The sequence below is a fragment of the Bradysia coprophila genome, unplaced genomic scaffold (assembly GCF_014529535.1).
Source record: "Bradysia coprophila strain Holo2 unplaced genomic scaffold, BU_Bcop_v1 contig_138, whole genome shotgun sequence".
NCBI classification, from domain to species: Eukaryota; Metazoa; Arthropoda; class Insecta; order Diptera; family Sciaridae; genus Bradysia; species Bradysia coprophila.
In genome coordinates, this window is record NW_023503409.1 from 4,206,202 (window position 1) to 4,227,270 (window position 21,069).

General features: G+C 35.5%; 1 protein-coding gene across 12 annotated transcripts in view; it reads left to right on the plus strand.

Moving 5' to 3' along the window:
* The window catches only part of LOC119073428 (kinesin-like protein KIF13B), a 45,277-nt gene that overhangs the window by 16,980 nt on the left and 7,228 nt on the right, over positions 1 to 21,069 (plus strand). For 3 of the 12 annotated variants that reach the window (XM_037178889.1, XM_037178891.1, XM_037178897.1), the window contains exons 3-18: positions 10,453 to 10,616; positions 15,507 to 16,023; positions 16,087 to 16,290; positions 16,350 to 16,485; positions 16,549 to 16,809; positions 16,869 to 17,297; positions 17,361 to 17,507; positions 17,565 to 17,732; positions 17,794 to 17,940; positions 18,153 to 18,191; positions 18,468 to 18,749; positions 18,820 to 19,705; positions 19,774 to 19,965; positions 20,031 to 20,333; positions 20,395 to 20,540; positions 20,757 to 20,786. In XM_037178889.1, the coding sequence (XP_037034784.1) occupies positions 10,453 to 10,616; positions 15,507 to 16,023; positions 16,087 to 16,290; positions 16,350 to 16,485; positions 16,549 to 16,809; positions 16,869 to 17,297; positions 17,361 to 17,507; positions 17,565 to 17,732; positions 17,794 to 17,940; positions 18,153 to 18,191; positions 18,468 to 18,749; positions 18,820 to 19,705; positions 19,774 to 19,965; positions 20,031 to 20,333; positions 20,395 to 20,540; positions 20,757 to 20,786 (4,051 nt within the window). The remainder of the gene's footprint in view (positions 1 to 10,452; positions 10,617 to 15,506; positions 16,024 to 16,086; positions 16,291 to 16,349; positions 16,486 to 16,548; positions 16,810 to 16,868; positions 17,298 to 17,360; positions 17,508 to 17,564; positions 17,733 to 17,793; positions 17,941 to 18,152; positions 18,192 to 18,467; positions 18,750 to 18,819; positions 19,706 to 19,773; positions 19,966 to 20,030; positions 20,334 to 20,394; positions 20,541 to 20,756; positions 20,787 to 21,069) is intronic. The other 9 variants (XM_037178895.1, XM_037178900.1, XM_037178894.1 and 6 more) reach the window with 6 other exon arrangements.

The following is a 21,069-nucleotide window of genomic DNA, read 5'->3' on the forward strand; positions in this document are numbered from 1 at the left end:
CCGTGCATTGAAACAGTGAAAAGCTTTTTACCATGAGTATTTTAAAAGAGTTCTGGTGAATGTGGAATAAGCGTACAGAGTTTATAATGCACCTGTAAATTGAGAAAAGTTTATGAATAGCTTAATGGGCCTTAAAAAACATCAGCGTGTTAAAAAAATATGCTTTGTGTGTAGCATTCACTTATGAAATGAAATTTCGTATGTAGATTTTGCTGTTGTGAAAACGTTTTTTTTTTGTTTTGTTTTAACTTCTTTTCTTCTTTAAGCCAAAGCTTTAAGTTTGTGGTCGACCATAGCTATTCCAACAAAAGCATGACTCAGGTACTTTTGAAGAACTTTCGAAATAAATCAAATTACTACAACCGGAAAAATAAATTCTCACCAAAATAGTAGTTGCTACAACGAATTAATGGCCGAAATTTAATTTTGGACGGCTGACTCAAACCTAATCCTTAAAATATCCACATAAAAATAAACAGCACACCACGTCTCTGCTGTACAATAATTTTTCTTTTTTTACCGTCCATAAACCATATTAGGCTCTCGTGACTTGTCAAATTAACTTTCAGTGTATACGAGCGAAAAATTTCAATAAAGGTGAATCATTTGTATAACAACCCGTTCACCATATGATTTTTGGATGTGGCTGGTGTGAACTGGTGTTCTTTCGGCTATGTTGAAATCTACAGATGGTACACGGTACAATACTAATTACGCAAAACTCTCATGAGCAATACGTGACCTAAATTTTGTAATTAGTAAGTGTTTGGATGTAAAATTGGCTTTCGGACAAACTGATAACTCAACAACAATTTTTAAGTATTTGCGTAGTCAATTCGTACGGACTAATCTGTAATGTCGTCTATTTACAATAATCGACACATTTCATATCTCTTACCGTTTTTGATACAGTTTTTCGCATGAATGGAATATCGACTGTTTAATTTTTGGAAGTGCTTACATACATTTATACCTTCTCGGAAGTATTAGTCCTTAACCTTTTCGAGTATTATGTAAATATACGTCCGAAAATTCAAACCATTTCAAGGTTTCAGTAAACTACTTCAAACGTACATGGAAAAATACAAAGGTTAATAATGAAGTTCTGATGTTATATGCAGTAAAACTGTAAGACTATGAATAAATTAGAGTAGAATCAGTAGAATTTGAACATAGAACTTTGGTTTTAAGTTACAGTAAAAGTCATTTGGCCACCAACGGATCCAAATACATCCCCCTATATCCGTATACAATCTTCAGATGTGAAATAACTTTGTATATGGAACGGTGGGTGTCGAAGTTATAGGGATAATTGGGTAACTTTCTACCTGACTCTGACTATTAATTTTAGCACAACCTGTTACCTTAGCTTGAAACGTGATTTTGCATAATTCCTGCGAAATGTTTGTGTTATAACAAAGAGATAAACGTTAAAGTACGCATGACTCGAACAACAACTCAAATAACGAGATCTTAAGCTTAATGCTCTTGAAAGCTATATCTTTCTTTAAGCAAGTAAGATATAGGAATACGTTATCTTCATTAAGATCCTATTGAAACGATAGAATTGAAGTCCGTTTCCAGTTTGTCGACAATATAGGCTCTGATTTCCATCCATTACATACTATAGAGAGCGAAGAGTCAATGCAACAATCTTGTACTATTTCTATCTTTGGTCGTCGCCTATTGTACTTCAGAAGACCGTGCACGATTATCCTTTTATTATGTAATTGGTGACAAGGTAGGGGATGTTTGAAATAGCTGTCAGATGATTATAATTTCGAACGTCTATGAAAAGACGTGTATTACGTATCGCAATACGTATTTGCTTGTGAAGTGTATAGTATGCTATCATCGTCTCTGTAATCGAATCGCAGCATAATAACCCTTTTTGCTATAATACATATATCCAATGCACTTGGGAGCTCACCGACCACAGTAAAAATATAATCTTCTTTGTTGATGTGGTGGAAATAGGATTACCATGACGTCAATGTTATTGTCAATATTAATCATGAGCTGTTAATAAAAAAGGAATTTTGTTAATACTTAGAATTCATTTTCTTTTGCCTTGAATATACACTATAGACATAGACATCGTATCTCGTATCCTATACGGTGTTCGTGCGGGTTTACTTATTTACCTTTATTGGGTTGAAGAGTTTTGTACCGTACCTGACCTACATGAATAATAATCCCAACGATGTTTCTGAAAAAATATTTTTTTTCTTCTTTTTTTCTCTTTAGTTCTAACTTTTTGTTGTGTTTCCTTTGAATCGGAGTTTCATACATCATCTCGTCGTAAATTTAAATGTTTGCAGTTTTTAGTTTTCCAGCCACAACAAGCTCGATTTTTCTTTCGTTTCCTGTTTTAAAAAAAATGATTATGGTACGGCTTTGTTCTACATTATTCACGTCACCAAAGTATTAAAAGTATATTTATGATTATTGTTGTCATCGTTAAATTATTCCCATGGGATGTTTCAAGTACATGGGGAAATGTATCCGCGGCTCAGATTCTGAGCATGAATTACGTGCTACGTTTGCATTATACACGTTCCATCATGAAATTGTTTTCTCGGAAAAGTTTTCTGTTGTCATAGACTTTCAACGTTGCGACTTGGTGTTATAATATTGACAAGACGACGGATAATCACATTTTCTCACATTTTGTATTCATTTTCCTTTAGCAATTAAGTTGGTTACATTCCTTAACGGCTCGTGACAATAAGAGTTTAATTAATTTGGAAATATTTCGCTTGAATTATCCTAATTAGATTAATCCTCCTTTTTTTTGTAGAAAGGTTTAATATGATAGACGATGTGCAATGTGACATGCGCTATTGTTGGCAGGGTGGCACATCCACGCAAACATATACGACGTACCAAACTTTCACAGGCCAATCAACCTAACTCGACTGTGTAAGGAAAAATTCGTTTAAGGAACGTATGTTATTGAAATGTAATTGAGTAACACCCAATGACATAATAGTGGGATAGACAGGAATTACGTAGACGAAATCGTGAAGCAAAAGTAAACTTTGTGTAATATACATTTGAGACACACACACTTACACATTCCACTTAATTTTGACAACTTGGTGAAACTGTTGCAGACTTTTTGAAATTAACTTGAACCACTTTAAACAAAAATTCTTTTATTAGCTGCAACTATCAATTTCGCACAAACTGGTCACTACCTCATTACACAATTTTCCAACACATTTTTTAATTTTTAAAAAGAAATGTCCCGAAATTTTAATACTGACGATGCTGACACTTTTATTATGCGTGACTACTGAACGTGAAATAAATTCAGCCAACTGATTGAATTCTCCGATCGTCAAGATTTCTACTAAAAAATTATTCGATCGAAAAGGAGAAAATCACAAAACTAGTTCAATTTTGGGGACAGTGAGAGATTGTTTACATGAAATATAAATTTCAGTTCGATAAATATTTAATTTTAGAAGAAAGAAATGCTTTAAACCAATTTCGAAGAAAGAGTGAAAATGCAAATTTCCTTCGCGCCCACATTTCAAAATATGTACGAAAATACGTAAGTACCATAAATTTAAGGTACTCACACACACTACTGAATATTTCGTATTTGCTTTTGCTTCAGCGCTTGAACAAAATATTTACATAGAAGGCCTGTCTATCCCACTATTATGTCATTGGTAACACCTGCCTCAAAGTTGTCGTAGGTTTCTGAACACATAATCTACGCTTTCACACTAGGCCCGCCAATTGGGTGGGTCAGGTCCCTTGACTGGAAATGTTTTCAATAAAAATTAATTTTGATCGTGCAGGGACCGCAAACTGTTAGTTTTGTTCGCTCCAATCGGCCCATATACATAAGAGTAATCCATTTTCTGAAAAAGGTGCTTAATGTTGGGTTATGTTGACACATGGGTAAAGCAAAAGCATAAAAGTTCACGCGATTCTTGGGTGTTTCTTTGAAGATGAAATAGTTCTGAATATTGTCTACAAATGTAAACAAAACTAGTGTGAACACACTCGTTTATGCTTAAAGCTCGTGCTGGAAACTTCTATTTTTTTCTATATTATGCAACGAGATACTAAGGGAAAAATTATTCGTAAAATACTCCCATCTCAATTCTCCAATATTTGAAAGTCGGTGAAGTGTTATTATAAGTTCTTGTGGTAACAAGGAAAACATTTTTTGTGGAGAATTACTCCTATCTCACTACTCCAATATTATGCATCTACGAAAATGACTTCATGAATTACTCGACTCGAGTTATCGTGGTTGGTTTCAAGCGTTACGGGCGTTTTTCTGTTTTTAACATTTTTACCAATGTAGAAAATATCATAATGTAGTGAACTTATCTGTAATAAGACCCTGACTTTCAGCCACTGAATGTCAGAACTTTCCTGTTAAAGAAGCGACTAGTCATCTTTTATCGACAACGATGTTGATAATAAAACGTTAATATATAGCCTGGGCGTAGATTCTTCCGCTGTCAGTAACTTTAAGAATTCGTAACTTGATCCATAAGAACTGTCAACTTACGAACTCTTAAAGTTACAAACATATGAGAATTTAGGCCCTGTATTGACTAACATTACATAGTAAATCAAACACTAGGCTATAATATAGTTCAAACAAAAGGAGAAACAGAAAAATATGTCGCGATACACTTTCCATTCCTAAAAGGATACGAAAAAAATCACTTTTTCACTTAAGTGGATAAAACCGCACTTTTTTCCCTTTCGACGTTATCTAAAGTTTTTACCGACGTTGAAATGCCTAAATGTATTTATCGTAGGGCCATTTTATGTATATACTTAGCCATATATTTTTATGCATTATGACATGATTTATTTAATATTTCCTTGGTGCGATGGGTAGAGTTTTTCTATGCCAGAATTAATTTTACCAAAAGCTAAACATTCCATCTTCTTTGCATTAAAATTGAATTTATCATACTTATCGTCAGAGATTTATACTTTTCCACAGTATAAATGGAGGTGAAAATGATTTTAAAGATTAACTGAACGGCATTCAGTGAATATTAACTTGAAAAGTTCGCATCTTTATTAAATTATGTTGTTGACCGAAACTTATTTGAACGCGTTTATGGAATGTGAATGATTTTAAGTTGAGCATACAGTGTAAGCTGAGTGAAGACGATTTATTGATCTTGAAATTACGAAAGGAAAGTTAGGGAACAGGAACAAGGCCAAATATTTGCCTTAATTGTCAAACAAATCTAATTGACCAGGTCCATTCAATAATTTTTTAAAGATGACTGAAAGAACGAATAAATTTCTAATTTAGCTTGTTAATATTCAAGGAAATTTTGGTGTGATACACTTCCAAAATTGTATCATTAAATTGGATACCATAACTCCCATGAATAATTTTAAACTTTGCATGCTGGAATGGCTATAATTATTTATTCATCTAATGACGAACATTATTGGGTCAGACTGTACGAAATTGCACTAATTTTCTGACTCACGAATCAATGAATGGTAGCATTGAATATTTGATGGAGTTAGAAAGTGTCGGTTCATTTATAATCTGCGTTGAGCGAGTTTTTGGAATCTTAATGTGAACCTCAGCTTTTTATCATTCCGAATCTCACAAACAACAAACGAAGAAACTACACTACAACATCACTTAAACTCGTTTTTTTTGTTCAGAAGTTACATAAAACTCCAGAAACACGAACTGACAACTCATGGAAAAGAACTATGGTGTGATCAGCCTATAGTTAAATGTTATGTAGGACATCCCATTTCCGTAGTTGTTATTTAACACGCCAAGGGTAGATTGAATGGGAAAATCGATTTGAAAAAAGAACTCCACTTATATCCACTACTGAGCATACTATATATAGACTGTCTGTATTTTACCGCTTCGTGATAATCATCATCTATCAACGACTTCGTTATTGAAAGTCATTGATTGGTAGTAAATAATACTAAATTGGCGAGTAAATGTAATTTAATGAATGGTTTCTCTCGTTTAAAGATGTATTTTCTTTGTGTGAATTTGCTCTAAATGCAAAGGTAAACTGTTACCAACGAAAGGTAGAAATACTTCCAACTTCAATTGTTATACGCGAGTACATTTTCCATTTATTTCCTTCCTTTGTATGTTAAGATTGCCTTTTTGATGCCAAGCTACTGAACGAAAAATTTACGATCGAAACATTCGAAACGTTTCGAAGACTAATACAATGGACTATAATTCTACAGTTAATCGATTTGAAAAGTCTTACTCATACACAATAAAAGCTTGTGAAATGGCACAGGGTAAAATATGAATGCTAACACCTAGCTGAAATACCAGAGGAAGTTCCGCTTTTTTGACAAACTTTTATGATAAGAATTTAATGATTTGCGAAGTTTTATTAAAATAAAACCTACGTCACTTAACAAATTGCAATGTGTGAACCACCTCTACTCGACTAAAATTTAATATTCAAAGAAGTGTTGATGACACTGCTAAAGTGACAGCGACGCTAAAACCAGTCATGAACGTTGTAAAATAAAAAAGAGAAAAAGAAAACAACAAAAAATTGCAATTTTCTTTATGATTTGCATCCTGTTTTGTACATTTATTAATAGAATTCCATTTTGTTTTTATGTATCGAAAATCATCGTGATGCTATGCTGCATAGGTTACATATTGCTCATCGAAAAATGTTCACGGATACTTAGTTTTCCATTATTTCTACATTCTTTGTCATCCAAGTTGTTTTCACTTTAAAATGAGTCAGTGAAGGAATTTTTTAAGTGAAAATTCAGTCAACTAGGTGCCACCTTATGGATGGGTCAGGTCACTTGACTGAGTTAAACGTTGAAATAAAACCATTATAAACTGCTAATTAAGCAAACACAAATCTGGAAAATCGGTTCAGAATTCCCCAAGTTAACGTGTTCCATAAAAAAACAGACAAAAATTCTCCCAGATCATTGGAAAGATTTTGTCCATCTACCTCAGGAATTATATTCCTCGTCGATTGAAACTTTATTCGATTCAGATTGACCTTTGTTATGGTGCCAACAAGCGTTACAGACACTTCAGTAGGTATTTTCCGTTTTTTGCGAACATTTCATATATCTCACATAAAGCTGATCATAGTGAACGTGAAGACGTAGAAGACATAATGACAATATGGATCATCATTGGGCTTTAGATCGAAGAGATCGTATAATTAGCATTAGTCTCAATTGATATCACAGTACTCTAGCAATAGTGTAATATTACTCTTAACATTTCCATTATATTAGTAAAAGCATTACCAAAAAACTGAAGGTGATCTACCTGTTCCACATTAATTTTCCAACCTTACTCTATTTTCTGACGTGAGACCTTTGGCTTGGTAAGACCCTTGGTAAGAGTCAAGGGAATAATGTATATCTAGCCGATGTGTTCATAAGTACAGTATATAAAGGAACTGTGTAACCGTTATACATCGTAAATGTTTCCCAAAAATCTAATTTAATTTTTGCCAAATTGATGAATGTTCCATTTTCGTTGAGTTGGTCAACCCAATTCTGTAGTACTTTCGATTCGCTTTCCAAGCTTCCCCTTTCACTAACAACTGCAAATTGAAAAGCGTCTCGTTTCAATTTAACGTGAAAAGGCAATTTTTAGAAAAGGTCAGAGTACGGCCATTCGAAAATAATCATAAAATAAAATGTAATCATTATTTTAGCTTTTCGGGTAAAATGTCAATCACATCAGCACGGCAACGAACCGTTCCTATATATATATTCAATTTTAGTTTGTTTATCGTTCTGTGCTCTTATTATGTCGATACAAAATGCGGAAAATTCGATTTTCAATTTAAAATTCAATTGTTTCGATGGAAATTGTGTGCTGGAACAGAATTGACTATTGTGGAAGGTTAATTTGGTGTTTACGAGTTTACTGAAATGAAATATGTAAAACTGAAAATTCATTACCGGTTCATACCGGTCAGTATGGATATACAATTGTTATGATGATGGTTGTTTGGAAAATTTTGAAAAAAAAAATGAACTACCATCTGAGAATCCATAGTGGAAAATAATCAATAAACGGTACAACAAGCACATTAAAAATTTATAACGAGAATGATGTTCTTTATGTTTCACTCAAGCCATTTGCTTGCAAAAAAAAAGAAACTTTGAAATAAAAAAAAACTTTTTTTCTGAGTTTTTTATTCAAAGACCGTTGAAAACTTACGAAAAGAAAAACTTCTATATGCTGTTATGTTCAAACAAACCTATTTAAATAATAAAAAGAAAGAAATTAGAATAGGTACTGACGAGACGTGCATTGGAGATACGTTAACCTCGCACATGAGTTTTACGTTTTAGCGTCCTATGTTCAATAATAATAATCATTGATTAAGAGTATGGTAGTTTCATGATGATGCTGGTTAGTTTATGGCAACAGTTGAAAGCATTACCTGTATAAAGCCATAATTAGTGATAAATTCGTAATTTTCTGACATCGTCTATCAGTCTCACATTTTGTAGACACCTATAAGTAATAGACAGAATATTGATCTAGAAAATTCATTTTCTGCCAATCTTTGCGTCGTTAGGTGATACATTTATTTATATAATACTTAGCTTAATTGAGACAACAGTACTCGTCACCTAATTTTGGATTATGTCCAGCAATATTACGACAGACTTGTGGGTGGTGTACTGTTTGCTTGTTTGTTTCCAGTGATAGTACTAATCCGTCGATAAATTAATGAATTGAGCGTATTTCCGAATAAATTCAATTTGATCCATGACTAAATCGTTTCAGCGCAAAAATAAATTAACTTTTATATTTATTGTGGATTACCGCTCTTATTGACTGATTCACATTGCGACAAAACAATAAATTCTACAATGTACCGACAGGAGTGACTTTTTAGGCAACTACAAATGTGTGGTTCACATAACGGAAATTGTATGTCTTGTGTATTCCCAAGGGCTAATAATTACACAAGAAGGAACTTACATTTGTTTCGTAGAGATGCATCAATAAATTCCGAGTTTCGATGTCATGTATTTGTGTAATTTACCACTTTCTTCTTGTTGTTTCGTCAAAACTAGCTCGTTAATTTTCAAAGACAAATTTCCAGAGCATATAACATTTCAGTTAAATGAAAATCTATCTAATTTTGTCAGAATCAGTTAGTAAAGAAGTGTGTAATTAGCAGTGTAATCGAAACTATTAAATTCGTTTCGTCCATACGAGGCCTCAAACATTTCACTTTTTTCAATATAAAGTGCTGTGAGGGCTTAACAACTATTTGTAATTATTGAGTACAACCTTGATTTTTTTACCATAGGGTCAAAACTCGTGAAAAATGTACAGAAAAATCAAGAGATTTTCTGGGGAAAAATCAGAAACAATCAAAAAATCAAGAAACGAAAAAAATGTAAAAAAATATTATAAAAATGACAAATGTTTCCTCCTCGGTGCTCGGTATGCGGAACAACTATGTTTAAAATATCCTTTTACAACTTCAGCCGATACGCTGAGCTATTATTTCCATGTTGTTTCTTTAAACATCGCATTTTAACAATATAGATAATCGTTTCCAGTGTGTCATAAGTTATAAATAAAACTCTCGAGAGCAAGTGAAATTCGCATATTTTTTCATGCAAATGTAATCAAATGTAACATATATTGAGGTTGCTTCTCTATTCCTTTTGTTACATTTGGGCCTGAGTGTAAATTAAATTCAAATATTATTGCCATGCGGCACATATAAAAATAAATTGAAGATAAGAGGCTACTTATATGAAAAAGTGCTATCACCTTAATAAATTCCAAACATCATACGCATCCTTTGTTTCGTGGAGCGGTAACGTCAATTCCAACACTTGCTGTATTGTATACATCCACTCCTGAATAATATGAATGAATTTATAAGGATAAGCAAAGTGCTTTGCGAAATATGGAAATGTAATCGTGAAAACCTTTTCTTTTTTTTTCTTTTTATATTTTTGTGTGTCGTAGGTTACACTGTAATGAATTACACATTATATGGTTTTCCATTTGTATTCACGATGACTGTTGCCGTGTAACAGCGTCACGGTTGAAAGACTCACACACATTACGGGATTTCAGAAAGGATCGTACTTAACCGCACAAAACTTTAGATATTACGATGTAGCATTGCGACAGTTAAAGGAACGGGGACACACGTATATTAGGAAAATGAAAAACAGGGAATTCCGATTTCTCTAATCTAAAAAAAATGTTGAAGGAAAATACATTTTGTGTTCAATTTGCGGTTTTTTTTTAATTTCAACAATTTACAGGCTTAAAAGCTCAACGGAATTTAATTAAAATTCCTCTTAAACAACGAGTCCATTTCAAAAACCCATTTATATCCCCCGCCCAAGTTAAAAAGAATAGTTGAATTAGAAGGACACATCGTAAACTTGAGTTAATTTATATTTTTTATATCTTTTCAGAAAACAACCAAAATCATTTGCCTTCGACCATTGCTTCTATTCGATCGATCCGGCTGCACAGCATTTTGCTTCACAAGAGCAAGTATTCGATTCAGTTGGCAGGGACATTTTACAGAATGCATTCCAGGGATATAATGCATGCATATTTGCATATGGTCAAACAGGTAAATTATTCATGTTGTGCTTAAGGGAGTTTGTGGAACTCTGACTTTTTTCGTTACGTAATTTATGACCGACATTCATCCAGATGAGGTCGCTTCAATGTGATTAGTTTGAAATTGTTCGCCAGATGCGGATCATATGTCACTTGTAATACTTAAATTGTATTTCATTTTCTGTGTTTCCTATGAGTGACACAGTTGACTAATTCGAGAACGCAAATATTTATCAGTAAATCAACTATTTCATCGCGTTGTTGACACACTCCAAACCTATTTCCTTTATCAAATACATTTCCACCTTTCTCCTGTTATCACACATACATCAAATAAATAATCAATTTCAGTTACCGTATTTACATACATATACCACACCACACACAACACATATATCCTTCAATCCCATTCCGAATCAGTATGATATTTCTCAAAATGTTGATTCTTTCACCGACTCGTTCGATGTGAGATGAATTCAATTTGTATTATTCTGATTTGGTATGGATATCTCGTTCCATATTCGATTGAATAAAGATCAAATTTGTAAAGCCATAACTATGGAAACTTCAACGAATGATGAATACTACTAGCAGTCGAATTTTTATATTTAAATAGTACTATCATGGTGCTTCAACCCTTTCAAGACTTTTTATACAACGTCGAATGCTTACCGATGTCGTATCGACGTTTGTGTATACATTTCCTTATCGACAAAATTTTGTAACGCTGTGACACAGTTATGCCTAATACGAAAAAAAACGGTTCCTACCGTTCGGCCAACGTATTATATGTATGACGACGTAACGTGTCTTCATTTCAATTTAAATGGAATGGGTTTAGATACACACCCAGATTTTTTTCCATACATGAACCATAAACACGCAATGTGAGTCAACCCCCTGACGATTGATTATAAATAACCGTAGTTTAACTGCTCCATCTAAATAATATTTAAAATAATATTCAATACAGTAGCAGACCGAGTATAACAACAACTAGAGGTGTGCACCGCCGATTTTACGCCGGCGCGCCGCCGATTTTTTGCTAAATTTTCGGCGCGCCGCCGCCGAAAAATAATAGCTCACGCCGCCGCCGCCGCCGATTGTATTTTCGTCGCGCCGAAATTTTGTACGTTTACTGCTTTCAACCATTTTAATGGGCGGTAATATAAAGTTAAATTGAAATATCTATACAAAAGTGTGTGCTTGAGTACAAGGTTTGAGCAAATGTTTATCTCTCTTAATTTATAAGTCAGGTTTCTTTATGCTGCTCAGCTAATACACTTATTACTTATAAATTTAAGTTTATCTAAATCTCTTATTTGCGAAAACCTTCTACTACGAACTCACTCCTACATAGAAGATGGACTAAAGACAACGGGAACGGTTATTGCATAAATCGAAAGATAATAGTAGTGAGTTTGCGTAAATGACATATAAATTATAAGTTGGAAATAACAAACCTGCAGAACATCTAGTATGATGATGTGACTTAAAATTTCCAACTTGTAAGTTGACTTATAGCTTATAGGTTATGAAGGATGGCTTACACGGTTTATCTTGCAAAAAAGCGGACGATGGATTCCAGGACATGATGAAGTTAATAAAATCTTTTCTCATGCTCAATCTGTTACAACCTCCGGGCATTTCTAGAGATGACGGTAAAAGACCGGACGTTGGGATTTTGTGCGATGTAACCATTAGATAAATTAGATAAATCAATCATCCAAAAAATCTGGATCAATTGCAGATAATGCTGAAAGATTCAAGCATAATCATTACATACGTTTAAAAGAAAATTTTTTATTTACACCTATTGCTTTTGAATCACTAGGTTGCATGGGTCTCGAAACAAGTACATTAATTAAGAAATTTTGTTCATTAATGAGAAAAGCTTCTGGCGAACAACGCTCCATGGATTACCAAATACAAAAGATTTCTATTGCAATTCAACGGAGAAACGCTAGTTGCATTTTGGGGACTTTGGGGCGTAACAGAGTTGATGATTTTTATTTATTGTAAATACTTGTTTTTGAAAAGATCGTTTTTTACTGGTTGCGCTTTGCAGCCTTCTCGCTTATATGTCATTTACGCAAACTCACTAATCATTCGTGGATTCATTAAATCAGATGTTTTTAAAATAAAAGGTCAGTGATTGTACATTCAAAATATAAAAGGTGAGATATGTCTCGGTTGATTCCCCTTGTATAAGTTGTTGATACTTCAGATCGCAAGATAGTAAGAATTCAGTGTTCGTAAAAAGGATTGCGCACGCTTTTTCAAATGTTTTTGCATTATTTTCGAAAATTTAGATTTTTTGTAAATTTATCGGCGCGCCGATCGGCGCACCGCCGCCGACTATAAATTTCTCTCGGCGCGCCACCGCCGAACCCTTACCAGTCGGCGCACCGCCGCCGATTATTTTAAGATCGGCGCACACCTCTAACAACAACACAATATCGTTTAGCATTGTCACAAACATACTGCACGTATCTTAGCACATTTACCACATCATGATCGCATATTTGAGTTGGGAAAAAAATAATATTTCGTATAGAAGGCATACATTCCTCGAATTTGTTGGCAAACAAGCATTACATCAAGCATGCCAGAATCGTCGCCGTATTGTTTAAATGAACTATGAGAAGGCGAGTATATCCGTAATGTATAGCCGGATTGGCACGTATTTCGTACTAAAATTTCCATCAGGAATGAAGTTGTAGTTTCTTACGTTTCTTCGCTTTTTTCCCCATTTTCGAATTATATTGCGAAAGTTTGGTTTTATGCTCCCAGTAAAGTCTCCAGAGAATTTAGGTCAAATATAATCGTAGTTTTCATCACAATTATTTATTTGCTTTATACAATCCTCCTTTATGATGCTTTTCAATACAACTTAATGACAAGGGAATAGTCTGGTAATAAAAAACAAACTTCTTTCGCTTCACAACACAAAAAATTCCCTTTTTATTTGCATATTTTTTCGTATTTTATTGAGTCTTCAGTCGATTTTTATTTCCAATAAATGGACATGAAATTTCTAACGTCATAAAATGTTTGTCGAGACGGCATTTCGAACTTGAATGCTTTGGAGCGCTTCATTGAATACAATTAAATAACATAATGGCATCTCTTTTAGCGAAGGTTGAAGGATAACTCTGTTAACCTGTTCATCTGCTATCGATAACGACGACAAAAATAATGACAAGCTATGGTCCTTTATATAGTAAGACGAATGTTTTAAAAAATTGAAGTACAAGATTTGAAATCAACAGATTAAAAATGCTTTGATAGATGGAAGTAACAGACCTGATAATATTACTGGACATATGCTTGCCGTCTGTAACAGGTTAAGATACATAAAATGCCGATTCTATAGAGATGAATTCAGTGTAACATTCCGTAGTGCAGCATGTGATACTCCAATGATAATAAATTTTTATTCTGATTCGTTGTGCGTTTGTTTGTAGTCACAAGAAACCATTTCGGTAAAATACCTCTAGGCCTTGTATAAACCCTTCCATTTAGACGTCTCAATGTCGTTCAACAAAGATGTCTTTTCAAAAACTTTTCGAAATGGTTAATGTGCTATTACTCGCTGATACCCGAGGTAATGAAACATGCAAATGTCATAAGGTAATGATTCATTTCCGTGAGGTATTGTGAGTAAAAATTGTCAATTCAAACTAATTACTGACCTTGTACACTTCTGAAAAATTGAGAAAATAGATTGGATGTTAAAAGGGTGGTATAAAACTTGTGTTAATAACTTCTAACAAACTCGTACACACTCGGTAAGCGCTTTCACTTTACAAATTTAATCAAAATAAATTGATTCTATCTGTTCAATTAATCGAATGGATACAAACAAAGTAAAAACTTTACTATCTTCTTAACAAAATTTAATCGAATTTATTATGCCGCGGAGAATATTCGTTTCATCGAAGTGTAACCTAATATTGCCAGAAAACAACAGCCAAAACAACATATCTTAGCAGTGAATAAACCCTTCCCTTTAATTTTATTAAGCCGATATTACTTGACAAATGTATTAATAAAACATGAAATTTTCCAATGCGCGGTTCTTACAATGTCATTAAAATTCCAACAGCAAAATGCTATTTTTAGTCAGGGTTATCGTTCTCTTCCAAGAACTTCTGTAAAGTAAATGGCAGAAAAGTTAATAACGTCTGGTGATTGCTTCGACAATCGGTTTTATGAGACATTTTTCATTCCGGTTGGACACATAAAAGCACACTAGTAAAAGCATCCGTTTCTTATCGGCAAAGCAAAATAAATTACTTTAGAATCAAAGTTAAATTGAAAATGTAGCCTGACACCCCGGACTATTAGTGTGAACGAACGAAAATTGTGGAATATACATTACAACCTTAAATCGGTGTCGGTTTGATCGCTGTTTCAGTGAAAGAGCTTTTCGTTACACAACGGTGTGGTTTCCTTGGAAAATTGTTAAATTTAAGCAACTTTCTCGTATATATATGGGGAATATGGGGAAACCATGAGAATTGCCAGTGTATGAATATATGAGAGAACATTATCTCGCAATGTACTGTAATTTTAAGCACATTTTAACATATCGTATACAAACGTAAGGTTTACTAATTCCTGAATAATGTAATTATGCTTCAGATATATATAAATGCTGATGTCATTAAGGACGAATTTTTGTTTAAATTTAATTTGATATTGAAGCATTCTACAGTTTCTCTGGAATGTACCTTCGAAGTTGTGATAATGAAACTGTGATAATGAAACTAAGCATTTGCCTTTTCATTTTTTGTCTTTAGTTCGAACGATCAAAGAAAACTGACAACGGTTAAAAATACTGTTAATGTTCCACACCCATTGTATTCACACTCAAACAATAAATTATTTTTCTCAGGATCTGGAAAGTCATATACAATGATGGGTACACAGGACAACAAAGGAATTATACCTAGACTTTGTGATCTACTATTTTACTCAATTGCACAAAAACAGACCCCCGATCTATCGTACAAAGTCGAAGTGTCGTACATGGAAATTTACAATGAAAAAGTTCACGATCTACTCGACCCGAAACCAAATAAACAATCGCTAAAAGTACGGGAGCACAATGTACTCGGACCATATGTGGACGGTCTGTCACAATTGGCTGTATCGTCGTTTCAAGATATTGACAATCTTATGACGGAGGGAAACAAATCAAGAACAGTGGCTGCTACAAATATGAACGCAGAATCGTCTCGATCGCATGCTGTTTTCTCCGTTGTCCTAACGCAAACAATAACTGATCAACTGTCTGGCGTTACGGGTGAAAAAGCGTCAAGAATGTCTTTGGTAGATTTAGCTGGTAGTGAACGAGCTGTTAAAACCGGAGCTGTCGGTGATCGACTGAAAGAAGGATCAAATATTAACAAGTGAGACTTCAATCCACTAAGCGGGTGGAAATGTTTATTTTCAAACATTTTGTTCGATTTAAGGTCACTGACGACATTAGGATTGGTCATTTCCAAACTGGCCGATCAATCTAGTGGTAAAAATCGGAACGATAAATTCGTACCATATCGAGACTCGGTCTTAACATGGTTGTTGAAAGACAATCTAGGTGGAAACTCGAAGACTGTCATGGTAGCTACAATTTCACCAGCCGAAGACAATTTCGAAGAGACTCTGTCGACGTTACGGTAAGTGTATAGCTATTTGTGCGCGTTTTATCATGCTAATGAGTCTCACTATCAAACAGATATGCCGATCGTGCGAAACGAATTGTTAACCACGCTGTTGTCAATGAAGATCCGAATGCACGTATTATTCGTGAACTCAGAATGGAAGTGGAAGCTCTCCGAGAAATGTTGAAACATGCGACGGTCAGTGTCAACGTAAGTCTAGTGACGCGACATTCAAATTTCAACCTGTTATAATGTCAACCTACTTTTTTGCAGGGTTCACCCGTTGGCGATACACAACGAGTCGATATCCACGACAAATTGACTGAAAGTGAAAATTTGATGAAGCAAATTTCGCAAACTTGGGAAGAGAAGCTAGTTAAAACAGAACGCATTCAGAATGAAAGGCAGCAAGCGCTAGAAAAGATGGGAATAAGTGTGCAGGCCAGTGGTATCAAAGTGGAAAAGAACAAATATTATTTAGTAAATTTAAACGCTGATCCGTCCTTAAACGAACTCCTTGTCTATTATCTGAAGGTAACTATTGCTTGGTGGATGAAGCGAGCCGGTATGAAAATAATTTCCATTTCACACAGGAACGTACTTTGGTTGGTGGTCGAAGTGTAATGAGTCAACAGCTTGATATTCAGTTGTCTGGTTTGGGTATTCAAGACGAACATTGTGTGATTACGATTGAGGATGGCGGTCTGTTCATGGAGTCAATTAATAATGCCCGGTGCTTTATCAATGGTTCGGCGGCCACAGCAAAGACTCCTCTGCACCATGGTGACCGAATATTGTGGGGAAATCACCATTTTTTTAGAGTCAATTGTCCAAAGAGTGCCACAACTGGGGTACATTTAACATCCGAACCACAAACGCCCGCTCAACCGTTAGATTACGAATTTGCAAAGGAAGAGCTGATGCAGAACGAAATGATTAACGATCCGATTCAGTCGGCTATTGAAAGATTGGAGAAACAGCACGAAGAAGACAAACAAGTTGCACTGGAGAAGCAAAGACAAGTATGAATTTATGACATGTACTCTTCAGGGCAAAGCTAATACGTTTTATGAATTGTTTACTAGGAATATGAGAGACAGTTCCAACAATTACGAAATATTTTATCACCGACTACTCCATACGCACCATATGCTCCATACGATCCGCTGCGATTGGGTAAAATTACACCAAACACTCCGACATCTCAGATGAGGGTGGAAAAATGGGCACAGGTATGATTGAGCATGATAGAACGCTAAATGAATTCTAAAAATGGAATTTCCCAATAGGAACGCGACGAAATGTTCAAACGGTCGTTGGGTCAACTGAAAGCCGATATTATGCGAGCAAATGGATCCGTTCAGGAGGCAAATTTTTTGGCCGAAGAAATGGAGAAACAAACAAAGTTCAGTGTTACGTTGCAAATTCCACCAGCGAATTTGAGTCCGAATCGAAGGGTAACGGTTCTCACTTACTTCCGAAGTTACAGAAAAATAATTTTCGCCTTGCAATTTATAGCGGGGTGCCTTCGTCAGTGAACCAGCCATATTGGTGCGTCGTGTGAACTCGGGTAGTCAAGTTTGGACAATGGAAAAATTGGAAAACAAACTCATTGATATGAGAGAAATGTACCAAGAGTACAAAGAGCGTATAATGGCTGGTTTGGTGAGTGTACAATTTATTTAAATTTCCTTTAGAAAGGCCGAAAGATTGAATGACTTCAGTGATCCAAAAAAGCAAATTCCTTACCACAAACTCGTATTTCGGAAATTGACTCTGAAGTTCCTAATCTCTTGGACGTATCGTTTACTTTGTACATTGCATTCGATCATTTCAACGCATTGATTTTTAACTAAAAAAATTTCATTTCCATCAAGCCAATCATGGATCTGTCAATTGACGATGACGATGATGAGGTATAGTTACTAACATTTGTGTTTACAATCCCCGTCGCATTTTCATCAAGTTGATTATCGATAATTAGTTGCGCGTCACGGTTTATACAACTTCCGCTGTTCGTTTTTATCATTCAAATTTGATTAAAAATTTGGGTTTCAGATAAGCAAAATTTCAAGTCAATTCGCAAGAACAATTATCGGTAATCTACTAACGAAAAATTGACTTCTCGCACCCCCATCCGATTTATTTAGTTAATTTCTTTCGAAACTCATTAAATTGACATCGGTTCTTAGGATGACGGCAAAGTAAAGGCTCTCGATCCATTTTACGAGTCACAAGAAAATCACAATTTGATTGGTGTCGCAAACATATTCCTCGAAGTGTTGTTCCACGATGTGAAACTCGACTATCATACGCCGATTATTAGTCAACAAGGCGAGGTCGCTGGTCGTTTGCAAGTGGAAATATCAAAGATTGCTGGTCAATTACCACAAGATCGAATGTGTGAAGCAGCTTCGGACAGTTCAACAGACAGTCGCGATGATGAATACAACAATGACAACATGAATAGCCAAGTACGACACCGAACAATTGAAATTTTCGTTTCATATTCTTAACTGAAACTCCATTTCTTTGCTCAAACAGATTACTTGCCGCGTCAGCATAAAAGTAGCCAGTGGATTGCCGTTATCGCTGTCAAATTTCGTGTTTTGTCAGTACACGTTCTGGGGTCATCAGGAAACAGTCGTACCGGTCATCAATTCAGAATTGCCAAGTCACAATCAAAATATGACATTCAATTTCGAGCACACACAAGACTACACTGTGTCCGTAAACGAAGAGTTTCTAGAGCATTGTGCCGAAGGTGCTTTGTCAATTGAAGTGTGGGGCCATCGTTCAGCTGGATTTTCTCGCTCCAAGGGATGGGAAGTAGAACAACAGCAAGCTAAAGCAAGATCCCTAGTAGATCGATGGGCAGAATTATCACGGAAAATCGAACTTTGGGTGGAAATACATGAACTCAATGACAATGGAGACTATTCACCGGTTGAAGTGACTAATCGAACAGAAGTATTGACTGGTGGGGTTTACCAATTGCGACAAGGCCAACAAAGACGCATTCAGGTCCGTGTCAAACCAGTTCAGAACTCGGGAACTCTGCCGATAATTTGCCAGTCAATCATAAGCATTGCTGTTGGCAGTGTAACGGTACGTTCAAGACTGCAGAAACCAATGGACTCGTACCAAGAGGAAGACTTGACCGTGCTGAGAGAAAAATGGAGTGAAGCACTGGGACGTCGGAGAAAATATTTGGATCAACAAATCCAAAAACTGATCAACAAAGAGGACAAAACCGAGGAAGAACGCGAACGAGAATTAAGTTTAGTGCATCAGTGGGTTTCGTTGACGGAAGAAAGAAACGCAGTTCTTGTACCAGCACCTCGATCTGGTATTCCAGGCGCACCAGCATCTTGGGATCCTCCGCCCGGCATGGAACCACACGTACCTGTTTTATTTTTAGACTTAAATGGTATGACAAAATATTGCGCCACCGGCAGTAACCTTTGAATGGGAAATAACGAGAAAATTTGTTCACAGCTGACGACTTATCTGCACAAAATTCCAGTGAAGAAGTTTCAATAGCTGGAATTAACTCAATACTTCCGAAAGAGCACGGAAACAAGTTTTATACGCTACAGATTTTGCAACATTTGGACAAAGATGTTTGTGCCATATCCAGTTGGGATTCATCGATACATGATAGTCAAGCACTCAATCGCATAACTGAAGGTACACTCTTCCTAGTGAAAATTACTTTCAAGCTTACGACCTTTTTTTTCGTTTGTTTGTAACAGCCAACGAGCGCGTCTATTTAATTCTGAAAACAACCGTTCGACTGTCCCATCCGGCACCAATGGATTTGGTGCTCCGGAAACGAGTGGGACTTAACATATACAAGCGCCAAAGCATTGCCGAACGTCTGAAGAAATCGAAGTGGCTTGGACGTGGAGAAAATGTCATCACCCAGTCTGGCGTCACATACGAAGTTGTCTCAAACATTCCGAAGGCATCGGAAGAGCTAGAGGACCGTGAATCGCTAGCCCAATTGGCTGCTAGTGGTGACGATTGTTCGGCCAGTGACGGTGAAACGTATATTGGTAATAATACGGACAACAAAAGGTTTTTTCAAATATTTAAAAATGAATTAAATTTTATTAGAAAAATACACGCGCGGTGTGTCCGCTGTGGAAAGTATTCTGACTCTGGATCGATTAAGGCAAAGTGTGGCAATTAAAGAACTGGAACAAACTCATGGACAACCTTTGTCAATGAGAAAGACCGTTAGCGTGCCGAACTTCTCACAGGTTTGTTTGTCCTCATTTTCACACGAACGCATTTACATAACAAAGCTGGGTGAAGCGATTGCTTTTCATTTCATATTTTCGATATTTTTTCTCGTCATTTTTCGGCTCTTTTGTTTTGTATTACTGTAAATAAGTGTTGTTGCGACATATATTCAAATCACCACACCCACTTATAAATCTAAATGTGTTTTTGTTTTGTCTGCTATCACGACACAGGCTGTTAGAGATACTGCAAACATTGGAGGTGTAAGTATTTGGCTATAAACGCACAGTAGTGGGATACGAATTTCGTTGGCATCCAGAGGGTTAAGCGATTGAAATAATTTAATTGTCGCAAAGTGATGGGATCAGATATTAGTTCCCATTTATTTTTCGTTCGAAATGAGAAGAAAAACGCAGCTGAGACCTAAATCGAATGGCAACTTTTTTATTCGTATCCCACTACACTACTAGTTGAATCCAGAATAAAAACAAACTTTTCATCCTTTCAAGTGTGTGAGAATGAGATGAGATTGTGTCATAAAGTCAA